Source organism: Sander lucioperca, chromosome 5, assembly GCF_008315115.2.
Source record: "Sander lucioperca isolate FBNREF2018 chromosome 5, SLUC_FBN_1.2, whole genome shotgun sequence".
NCBI classification, from domain to species: domain Eukaryota; kingdom Metazoa; phylum Chordata; class Actinopteri; order Perciformes; family Percidae; genus Sander; species Sander lucioperca.
Window position 1 is genome coordinate 28,042,258 of NC_050177.1, and position 12,696 is coordinate 28,054,953.

Consider the following 12,696-nt stretch of genomic DNA (forward strand, 5'->3'; position numbering starts at 1 on the left):
CTCTTCATAGACAGACAGCCAGATACTACAGACTCTGCTCCGTCCTCCTCTTCCTCCAAACCACTCATCTTCTGATCTGAAGTCAGTCTGAGAGGTAAAACAGGAACACTGACTGTGAGCTCACAACATTTTAAATAAATCAAGTTTGTTCAGGAGTCAAAAACAGGAAGCAACGATCAGGAAGTAACACACACACAGAGTATACAGTAGGATATAAAACCAGCCAGCACTCAGTCAGTTGTCATGGAGGGAATTATGAAATTGAGGATTTAAAAAGCTATAAGACAGATTCCATAAGGCCCTACATGAAGTCAGTGCTGAAAGCTAATAGTAAGATAATAAATGTTGATTACCACTCACCCTGCCTCAGCCTTCAGACACAAACACACACACACACACACACACACACACACACACACACACACACACACACACACACACACACAGTCTCACACACACACACACACACACACACACACACAGTCTCACACACACACACACACACACAGTCTCACACACACACACACACACACACACACACACACACACACACACACACAGTCTCACACACACACACACACACACATAGTCTCACACACACACACACACACACACACACACACACACACACACACACACACACACACACAGTCACACACACACACACACACACACACACACACACACATACACGCACACGCACACAGACACACACACACACACACACACACACACACACACACATTCATATAAACATGAAATGATTAGGACATAAATCAGATGGTACGAGCCGACTTATTAATTAAGTGTGATTTGATCTCCACAGTTTGGAGTGATGGACGAGCCTCGAGTTAGATGTGTTGTGTGTGTGTGTGTGTGCAGGATGGAGGGGTGGAGCTACAGGTGTGTTAGATGTGTGTGTGTGTGTGTGTGTGTGTGTGTGCAGGATGGAGGGGTGGAGCTACAGCTGAGTTAGATGTGTTGTTGTGTGTGTGCAGGATGGAGGGGTGGAGCTACAGGTGAGTTAGATGTGTTGTTGTGTGTGCGCAGGATGGAGGGGTGGAGCTACAGGTGAGTTAGATGTGTTGTGTGTGTTCAGGATGGAGGGGTGGAGCTACAGGTGAGTTAGATGTGTTGTGTGTGTTCAGGATGGAGGGGTGGAGCTACAGGTGAGTTAGATGTGTTGTGTGTGTTAAGGATGGAGGGGTGGAGCTACAGGTGAGTTAGATGTGTTACTGTGTGTGTGCAGGATGGAGGGGTGGAGCTACAGGTGCAGCAGTACCAGGAGGCCCAGCAGCGGAGCTACGAGGAGCAGAGTGTCCTCGCTCTGGAGGACAGGAAGTCAGCGCTGCTCCGAGCCATGACGTCATCACCCACAGGTGAGAACATGTCACTGTGACGTCATCACCCATAGGTGAGAACGTGTCACCATGAATAACATCATCGCTCCATCTAAACTACATACATACTTACAAACTCCTTTCAGAAAACAAGCATTTTAAAAGTTGTTGCTTGTCGTCTTGTCGACAGACCTGATGAAGTATGAATTCAGACATTTTATTTTTGTTCTGCGGCTTTTTATCTGTTTATATGAAATTTAAATCACAGAAAAATCAGTTTATTTAGGGTTCACAGCGCTGTAGTATTTGCAATTTCGCTAGCCTGGTAAAACCCTGACAAACTTCCGCAAATTTGAGATTTGCTCTGCAAGTCAGTCTGGTCAAGAGCCCATTCATGCCCATTTCCAATGTTTCCAAATCGAGGCACCAATCACAACTGTTGAGGCGGGCTCTACACCAATCACAACCATTGAGGCGGGCTCTACACCAATCACAACTGTTGAGGCGGGCTCTACACCAATCACAACCGTTGAGGCGGGCTCTACACCAATCACAAACGTTGAGGCGGGCTCTACACCAATCACAACTGTTGCCACTCTTCTTACCTGAATCTTTTTTCCGTGCGATAAAAATCTTATCTCCTCTTTCGTACACTACATGAAAAGTGGGATTTTCATCCCCGTAAACTCCTGTAAACGCCCGTAAACGCCCGTAAATCCCCCTAATTTTCAGCAGTTAACCACAAATTACGGCTGTGAACGTCGTGTTTGTCTGTGCCACATATTGTCAGAAACGAACCATGACGTATGTGGAGAGCTCCCGCGGAGGTGCAAATGGCTCTAATTAGCACATGAATAGCAGTGTACCTCTCCTGGCCAGAGAACGTCTGACCTGTCTGAAATTTCCTCACTCAGTATTGGATGATACCACTACTTTTAAACAAGAAAAGTCACTCCTGATTGGTTGGCAGGTCTTGGGTTAGGCTATTGGTCACCTTGGGCCATTATTATTATAATAATAATAATAATAAAAAAAAATATATATATATAGACACACACATACATATATATATATATATATATATATATATATATATATATATATTTATTTTTTTCATATATGCTATGTTGTATATTCATGTCATTATTATACTTAAGAAAATTATTTGCCAGGAACGTGCTGTTTATTCAAAGATAGAGCTTTATTAACACAAAACACAACCGCAATCAGAAAAAATCTATATACAAAGCCTAGGAGACATACAGCACACACAACAAATACCCCACAGCCTATGCTATCCTACAGCACCGTCAACCCCTAACCCGCGGCCGCCTCAGAGCTGTAGGTAACCGGCGGCATTCTGTCTGAATTCGGTCCATTTTGCAGACGTCTGTGGTGCGTTGTCCTGTATTTCGGATCATCAGGTCTATGTGGCGCACAACAAATGTCCACCTCAACCGCAGCCAGCACACTCTGTCTCGCTTCCAGCAGCTGTAAAATCAATCAATAAAGACAATCAGTACTGCGCGATATACTGCTTATGGACACAACAAATCTATGAATGCACCTGAATATTCACATTGACCAAAAACGGATCTAATCTAATCTTACCCTCTTTTCTTCTCGCTGGACTCTGAGCTGAAGTCTTCATACATTCAGCGATGCCAGATCTGGTTGTTTCTACCTGAAGCTCCTGCTTATTGTCTCGTAATATGTCTTACAGGCAGCTGGAAAACAATTAAATAAGAGTGGTATGAATAAAAAAACCCAGTAAAAGTTACTTACACACAATGCCATCATTATCAGCGTCATGTAAATCTGGACTTGCAGACATAGCTCCGAGCAAATAGGAGGTCACAGCCTCGTTGTGAGGCGAGGTTAGTCTGTAAAACAAAATGTACGGTTAAGATCGGTATCTATTAACGTATCTATGTCCTTATACAGCAGAATGAATGAAATTCATTCAATGAAAGCATATTCTTTAAATCTTACCCTTGCTCCGGTTCATAGCGCCTGCTACAATTTATCTCCGTGTTGTGAAGACGGCGTACTGCTTCCTGTAAATTATATTATTATTTATTAAAAAAACACTTTCATAAAGCAACTCACTTGCTCAGCTCTGCCTAATAATGAATGGCGCTGAAAGCAGCCAGGCACACAGCTCTGTGCTGCTCACATTTAAACTTGCGTGCATGTCGCAGGGTTTAAAACATTACTGCCAAGTTTAAATAGCCTGTTTAACATCCAAGTCACTGTACTTCTCAAGAGTCAATAAACAGTACAGACTAGCCGTTTCATTAATAATCATATACTTACATTGTATTTTCCTTTTCTGTGGCGCATCTTTACGGAGCGCCGCAGGTGATATGGAGGAGAAAAAACCCCGCTCCGTACGTCTTTAACAAATGCTGTGTGTTTCCAGGTGAAGTTTGACAGAGTGTACAGACAATTCTTTTACCAGTTGGCCTGAAATACTCCCATACTTTGGAAGCTTTTGCTCTAACTCTTGGAGGAGTCATCTCCCTCCACTATTTTTCAAATCTAAGCAGTGAAGGTGGGGGTAGGGGCAGAGTGATAGAGAAAGACAAAGAGGAGCAGATTAACCAGCAGGGCGCGAACAGCGCACAGACTGGTGTGGAGGTGAATTACAGTGAGTTTTAATGGAATACTGGGAAAGCTTAATAACAATAGGACAATTGGAGTCTAGATTATGAGGCAATTTCAGCAGAGCCAACAGCTTCATATGCCATGGACATGTGAATATGGTGCTGAATTTGCCAGTATTTTAAGAAGACAAATATGCTTTATGTGATCAAGTGTTTTGGTGTCAGCAGAAAGAAAAACTGTACAGTGGTGCCTCTGTCTCCATTCCACCAGACAATCTTGGATGAGCAAGACCAAAGAAAGGTCACTGTAGTCATGCCACTATGCCCAGTGGATGAGCTCTAGGAGATTGGGATGTGGTATTTTCGTCAGTAAGCGGCACTGTAGATTGTTGTGGAACTTCAGGTTTACGACTGTACACGGCATTGCCTAATTGTAGACTCTTAAAATGTTAGCTTGAATTTATTTATTTAATGAAAGTATGCTAGATTAATTGCTGTGTATGTAATTAGCAATGACCAATGTTATGTAAAAAAGATACACAAAATAATTTATTTCAACAATTAGTTTCAATCAGGCTTTGCCACAAAGGTAAAATGTGCATTCCATGCAAACAACTTTTCATGCAGTGGTATGGAAAGATATGACTCCCAGGATAAGAAGAGAATATTTACAAAGACATAGATCAATAGGTGGATTGGGTCTTCCTAATCTAAAAATGTACTATTGGGCAGCTAATATACACAAAATGACTCTATGGATCAAGGAGCCAAAACTGAGTTAGTGTGAGTTTGAGGCTAAATCTTACTACTTGCTACTTCACTTTTGGCTCTGCTCTCATCTATTATCCCCATCCAACCAGCCAAATTTTCTCATAATCCAGTGATTATTTCAACGTTAAGAATCTGGTCTCAATTTAGACTTACTTTTGGACTCAGAGAGCAGAATAACCACAGCCCTATCCACAACAGCCATCTCTTTCCCCTCACTGACATGGCCTTCTCCTTATGGCAGAAATCGGGCCTTGTTAAACTGAGTGATCTCTATAGTGACAATGTGTTCTGCAGCTTAAGTGACCTCTGTGAAAAACTAATCTAATCTTAAAATCCCATTCTACCCCGATGTCCCTCCTAATTCAGTAATTGACTCAATCTTGGACATGTCCACAAATCAGAAAGGCCTCATCTCAAAAATGTACACCTTGCTTTCTCAACTCACAAAGCCGACTTTTGCCAAAATCAAAGGAGATTGGGAATGTGAACTCAGCAGAGTTATAGATGACGATTTCTGGAGAGATGCATTAGCCCGAGTAAATGATAGCACTTCATGCCCCAGACTCAATCTGATACAATTTAAGGTTGTACATTGCATATAGCTCACTAACTCCAAACTTTCCAAAATATATCCTAATGTCATTGATAAATGTAATAGGTGCCACATGTCAGCAGCTAACATGACACATATGTTTTGGGCTTGTCCTCGTCTTCAGGGTTATTGGACAGCTATTTTTAACCACCTGTCTAGGGCCCTAAACATTGTGTTGACTCCATGTGCAGACACTGGTATTTTTGGAGTATTACTAGGCCATCGATTGCTTGGGAGGAAAATAAGGGATGCTACTGCCTTTGTATCCTTATTAGCACGTAGAAGAATATTGTTGGAATGGAAGTCACCATTTGCCCCCAAAGCATCTTTATGGCTTAAAGTAGGGGTCACCAACACGGTGCCCGCGGGCACCAGGTAGCCCCCAAGGACCACATGAGTAGCCCTCAGGCCTGTTCTATTAATGAAAATTGAATATTGGTATTATCCGTTTCCCACCTTGTTAAGTCATTGTTGATAATTAATAATGAGAAATCATTAACGTGATCAGTGTCTTCACACAGATGAGTATCATTAATCATCATTAATCATTAATAATCATATATAACTAAAGGCAAACTGAGCAAATCTGTTATTTCAGAAGAGTGTATCAAACTGGTAGCCCTTCGTGTGACTCAGTACCCATGAAGTAGCTCTCAGTTACAAAAAGGTTGGTGACTCCTGGCTTAAAGACTTCATGATGTTCTTATCTCTGGAGAAAATTAAATTCAGCTTAAGGGGATCTGTGGGGAAATTTGATTCTGTTTGGGGTCCCATGATTAAGTACGTTTATAAGTTAAGGTCACTACAGGAAGAAGGACATGCGCACCATTGAGTCCTCCTAAGTATAAGGTAAATAATTGCAATTGATCTATAGTGCCACAGATTCACATCTCTTGTGGGTGTACCATTGCTGTTGTGCTTTGACAAGAGAGGGAATTATCCTTATATTCATATATTCCTTATATTTAAAAAAATAAAAATAAAGATGGAGCAGAATGGAGACTCTTTAATGAGTAATAATCAACACAGTTACCACAGCACCTCCTAGTGGTGAGACAGAGTATCTGCATTAACAGGGTTCTTTTCTTCATTAAGTGTGTGTGTGTGTGTGTGTGTGTGTGTGTGTGTGTGTGTGTGTGTAGATAGATAGATCCTTTTATTAACCCTTTGCAGGAAATTACAGTGTCACAACAGCTTCAAGACAGACATAACACCACACATTTACTCAAACATATTCATACCAATAAGTTAAAATACAAAAATATAAATAAGGGAAAGTTATTTTAGTGCATTATAGAGTCGTATAGCAGCTGGTATGAAGGACTTCCTATACCGCTCCGACTTGCACATTGGTGCAATCAGTCTTTGCAATCAGTTTGTGTGTGTGTCTGTGTCTCTGCGTGTGTGTGTCTGTGTGTGTGTGCGTGTGTGTGTGTCTGTCTGTGTGTGTGTGTGTGTGTGTCTGTGTGTGTGTGTGTGTGTCTCTGTCTGTCTGTGTGTGTGTGTGTGTGTGTGTGTGTCTGTCTGTGTTTGTGTGTGTCTGTGTTTAACATGTTTCTTTTGTTCATTCACACGCTGACATAATGCGTCAAACATTTTTTGTAGTTTTTTGATGTTTTTTTTTACGTTATTTTGTGAAAGAGTAAAAGTAGTCAGGAACTTTAATGAGTTTAATAATTAACACGTTTAATGTGAAGTTCTTCACAGATTCAGTCTGTCAGCTGCCTGCTGATTGGACAATCTCTCCCTGTCATGTGATCAGTAGAAATGGGCGGGTCTTCAGTAGAAAGGGGCGTGGTCGCTCCAGTCGACCGCGGCTCCGGCCCACTTGGTCCTGATGGTCATCTCCAGAGACGGGAACCTTTTCTCCGGGTCTCCGTCTGCTGGCGCCTCCCAGTGGTGAGAGTGAGTATCTGCACACATAAAGTACAACATGGTAATACTACACAAATACACAGTAAAACATAAAGTAGAATGTAGTAATACTACAAAAATACACAGTAACACATAAAGAGTCATTCAGGAGTGGGGACATAGACAGATTTAAAGAGTAAAAGTACAAGTTTAGCAAGGCAGTGAAGGAGGCAACGACTCTGCAACTGTCTGGAAAGGACTGAGGCAGATCACCACCTATAAGCCTAAAGGCAGCTACACACGGCCGTTGGACAGTCTGGCGAGGTCGGTGACTCGAGTCTGTTCCGTGTGTTCCGTGCTGTCGTCCGTCCGAGGAGCCGTCGGCCTTCATTTTGGCCGACCTGAAGTGTTCAGTCAGAGACAGGCCAGTCAGAGACAGGACAGTCAGAGACAGGACAGTCGGGACTCACCCGGAAACGGCAAGCGGAATGAGCGTGACTAAGCCTCTCAAAATCTGAGTAAAATCTTTTAAACTGACCTTTGTTGATCTGAAATGAAGACAGATTTAGCAACTGCACGGCCTATTTCTCTCTTAAAATGTTTTCAGAAACACGTTTCAGTGAACTATTTTTGTCCAATATGAGATCGTATTCTGAGCGAGTCGCCATGACAGTCTGGCCATGAATTTCCGGAGAAGCCAGACCCACGTGATGCGTTTGTCCAATCAGCTGCTAGTTTTCATTTTTTTGGGCAACAATACAGATTAGTGCCGCCTGCTGTTATGGAGACGTATTACGTCTGGTCTCTTCGGTGTGTTCTGAGGAACTTTTTGGACCAACTCGGGGAGACTGATCAGTCACACTGGCTTTACTGCTGACGGTCGGCTGTCTGGTCGGTGTGTAACGGCCGTCTGGTCGGTGTGTAACGGCCGTCTGGTCGGTGTGTAACTGCCTTAAAGCCCCCCACTCCTCCTTCAACGACCGACACCCTGCCAACGACCTGAATAAGTTCTACTGTCGATTAGAAAGACAAAAGGCCACTCCTGAAACCATCCCCCACGACACCTCCCTACAGCTCCACCTACAGTGTATCACCTCCACCTCCCCCACCTCAGCAGGATCCTGGGCCCCCCCACCAATGCCCTCCTTAAAGGTCTCCACCTCCACTCCCCCACCCACCTCAGTGACGACTCTATCCATCAATGAGAAAGACTTCAACAGGCTGTTCAGGAGACAGAACCCCAGGAAAGCTGCTGGACCAGATGCTGTCTCCCCATCCAGCTTGATGCACTGCCCTGATCAGCTGTCTCCAGTGTTCACAGACATTTTCAACACCTCACTGGAGACATGCCACGTGCCAACATGCTTCAAGACCTCAACCAACATCCCCGTTCCCAAGAAGCCAAGGACCACAGGACTTAAAGCAGCCATATTATGCTCATTTTCAGGTTCATAATTGTATTTTAAGGTTGTACCAGAATAGGTTTACATGGTTTAATTTTCTAAAAACACCATATTGTTGTTGTACTGCACCGCTCTCTCTCACTGCTGCAGAACCTCTTTTCAGCTGGTCTCTGTTTTAGCTACAGAGTGAGACCTCTTTTCTTCTTCTTCTTCTGTACTATCTTTGATTGCACTGCACATGCCCAGTAGCTCAGATGTAGATCATGTCAGCTAGCTAGCTCCATAGACAGTAAAAGAAAGGCTGTTTCTACAACTTCAGTCAGTTACAAGGCAGGATTAACTGGGAGACTTCTAAATGAGGGCGCACATGGAAGTAGTTCTTTTGTAGATTATGGTGATCTTGTGTGTGTTGTAGCAGTGCTTTGCTATTGAGAACGAGGTAGCATGCTAGCGTTAGCATGCTAGCTATGAGCTAATGGTTGCGGTTAGCCTGCTCGTTTCGGCTTGTGACGTCACAAGCTGTGCCGATTTTGAACAGTTCACCCAGAGACTGAAGGCAGGACACATTCAGAAACTGTATCTCACTCTAAACAGCATGGATGGATTTTTTTCAAAGTTTGTATGTGTGTGGAAGCACCAGAGACACAACATATCGTCTGTAGACGATGCAGTCATCTGGCCCTAGACTACTTCCTCCAGCACCTGGACTCCTCAGGAACCTACGCCAGGATCCTGTTTGTGGACTTCAGCTGTGCCTTCAACACCATCATCCCGGCTCTGCTTCCGGAGAAACTCTCCCAGCTCGGTGTGCCTGACTCCACCTGCAGTTTCCAACCTTTTTGTGTTTTTACTTATCAGTTTCTCTGTCTGTGGTTGTGTTAGTGTGGGTCCTCACCAACAGTCAGACTGTCTGTGGTTGTGTTAGTGTGGGTCCTCACCGACAGTCAGCCTGTCTGTGGTTGTGTTAGTGTGGGTCCTCACCGACAGTCAGCCTGTCTGTGGTTGTGTTAGTGTGGGTCCTCACCAACAGTCAGCCTGTCTGTGGTTGTGTTAGTGTGGGTCCTCACCGACAGTCAGCTTGTCTGTGGTTGTGTTAGTGTGGGTCCTCACCAACAGTCAGCCTGGCCGTGGTCGTCTGCGAGCTCTGGCCGCTGTAGTAGTACAGGTGGAACAGGTGCTCCATCTTCCAATCAGAGAGCAGCGAGCGGTTCAGACCGAACACCACCGAGTAGCTGCTGTTGATACAGCAGAGCCAGACGGGGAACACGGGAGTCTTCAGCATGCTGCCCACCTGCAAACATACATAATGCATATAGAATATATCCTTAGTGTGTGTCTGTGTGTGTGTGTGTGTATGAGAGTGTGTGTGTGTGTGTGTGTGTGTGTGTGTGTGTGTGTGTATACCTGTAGCAGTCGGCCTCTCTCCATCTCCTCTCTGCTCCAGTGTAAGTATCCGACATCACAGCATGAGGCGATGCCCTGCAGAGGGCGCTGCAGAGGACACCCGTCCTCCCCGAACAGCAGCGTCCCGTTAAAGACGTTGGGACTCGCCCGTCCTGTCAGCAGCAGGTTCAGCAGCGCCTGCACACACACACACACACACACACACACACACACACACACACACACACACACACACACACACATACAGACACACAGACAGACACATGTCCTATAAAACCCTGGTCAGAGAGAATCCGACAGCTTCTTGTGAACTTCTGTCTCCGCTGAGACTCAGAGAATAAAACTCCTCTGAACTGGTCCCTGAACTGGACCTGAGGATCCCAGAGGACCTGGGGATCCTAGAGGACCTGGGGATCCCAGAGGACCGGGAGAACTGGGAGAACCAGGAGTTTGTCCTACGACAGGTGAGTTCTCACCTGGCAGCAGACGAAGGTCCCCAGACTCCGGTACAGCAGGTGAGACGTACTGGAGTCCAGATCTTCCTCCAGCCTGGAGGAGGAAGAGGAGGAAATATTCAACATGTCTCGGAGGAAGACATGGACAACTTGATCTACATCTACGAGAACTAGGTTTTGGAACAACTACATCAGTGCCACGAGGTAATGACTGAACTATATAAACTAGAACTTAAGCCAGCCCTGCTGTTTCCTGCCAGGCTCACCATTAAACTGAAGGAAGGAGGCAGGAAAGGTCTCGTATCAGTTGCAGAAGCAAAAGAATATATAGCCTCTGTCCGTTAGACTAACGTTATTCACCAATCATTGTGCATGACTGTACCTGACTGGTTAGCGTACTAACCAGGCTAACACACTGCCTTGGTTAACCTTTTCTTTTTCTTTTCTTTTCTCTTATCTTTCCGTAGCCTCGATGTGTGTTAGCTTTTCCTGAGTTCATGTGATTTACTCTTCCCTCATCATATGTTCTGGTATCTTTATTTAATTCACTTAAGGTATTTCTGTGAAAAAGCGGAGAGTATTTTGTAACTCTACGTTTACATCTGAAGTATTGCATTTAAAGATGAAATTTTAAGATTATTACATTGCTGTTTTTTTGGTTTGTTTGTTTTCGTTACTTTCTTTACAAGCTCTCAACATAATGTTGTGGGTGGAGAGCTAATGAAATAGGAAGTTCATTTACTTTCTATTGATAATAGGCGGGTATTAACGTTATCCGTGTAAGCATGCGTGTGTGTATGGATGGGTTTATGTGTATATGTTATTTTTATATGATCCCAGCTAACTTTTTGGTCAATCAACTCAAATATGATACTATTTTCCCATATGGCCTTCGATGATTTGAATTATGAGGATGTAAAACACTGTATTGATATAGATAAGTATCTAAATTGTAACTATTACATTCCTGAACAATTACAAAGCTTAAATTATATAAATTATTCACTTTTGCACCTTAACATTAGAAGCTGGTGGAAACATCATGAAGAATTAGTTACCTTACTCTCAAACTCTGTCTGTAGCTTTGATGTTACTGGTTGCAGTGAAACCTGGATTAATGATAGGACCTTTACTGATATTCTTAACCTCGATGGCTATAAGCTAGTTTTTAAAAACAGGCTTGGCCGTACTGGAGGTGGTGTTTGTTTATATCTTCACTCTAGACATCATATGAATGTTTGTAATGACATTTTCTTAGATGATAACCATTCTGATTCACTTTTTATTGAGATAAATCTCACAAATGCTAAAAAACTTATAGTAGGAGTTATCTATCGACCCCCTGACTCTGACCTGGATACTTTACAGGTCAAACTGGAGGACATTTTATATTCCATAAACAGGAAAAACATAGACTGTGTCCTTTTAGGGGACTTCAATATTGATGTCTCCAGAGATGATGCTGCTAGAAGTGATTTCTTTAATACTTTACATTCATCATCTTTTTTTGTACCATAAATCATTTTATCAGAGTAACACATTCTACTAGATCAACTACTGACAATGTCATCACAAACATCCGAAACACTAGGCTAGAATCTGAAGTTGTGTTATTTGATATTACTGATCATTTTAAAATTGTTTTAATTCTAGATTTTGCGAGTAAGACTAAATTACCACGGCAAAAAACAAAAACTAAAGTACTAAATGAACAAACCTTGCAACAACTGAGTGAAAGCTTACAGGCCAAAACATGGGAAGCAGTCTATGACTGTGTTACCGGTACCAGACCTAGGTGGAATCTGGACCGGCAGCAATGGCTACACAGGCTAGGAAGCACTGCGTAGCTTAAGAAAACTGTGAATCAACGGAGAGCACGTTAGCGTGTTGCTCACGGCAAAGCTTGTTTATTTCTGAAACAATTGCATACAATTCCCATACATTCACATTGTCTCTATATATTAACTCTGATAAAAGTGCATGTTAAGATAATAATAAAATGTTTAAAAATTAAATAAATGGTGTAACCAAACTGATGATAAATAATATGAAACAGTCTGACAGAAAATAAATGCACATAAATTCAAATGATTTAACACATATTACACATACAAGACCACTTCACTTCACATTCACTGGACTCGTACACCTACAGTCTTTGACATATAATCAATGTTATCCTGCTAACACAAATTTAACCGTAGCATAATTCACACCCATACATACAACATTCTTACACATCATGTTCTCTCATACACGGGCACTTAATAT

The 12,696-nt window shown here is 42.9% G+C and overlaps 1 protein-coding gene across 1 annotated transcript in view; it reads right to left on the reverse strand.

The window, feature by feature from the left end:
- Nucleotides 1–7,012: 7,012 nt before the first annotated feature.
- The window catches only part of LOC116057048 (inactive ubiquitin carboxyl-terminal hydrolase MINDY-4B-like), a 29,570-nt gene continuing 23,886 nt past the window's right edge, over nucleotides 7,013–12,696 (reverse strand). Inside the window, exons 5-8 of the mRNA XM_031309476.2 lie at nucleotides 10,447–10,519; nucleotides 9,971–10,147; nucleotides 9,677–9,857; nucleotides 7,013–7,222 (exon numbers count right to left, since the gene is read on the reverse strand). Of these exons, the coding sequence (XP_031165336.1) occupies nucleotides 7,089–7,222; nucleotides 9,677–9,857; nucleotides 9,971–10,147; nucleotides 10,447–10,519 (565 nt within the window). The 3' untranslated portion in view covers nucleotides 7,013–7,088. The remainder of the gene's footprint in view (nucleotides 7,223–9,676; nucleotides 9,858–9,970; nucleotides 10,148–10,446; nucleotides 10,520–12,696) is intronic.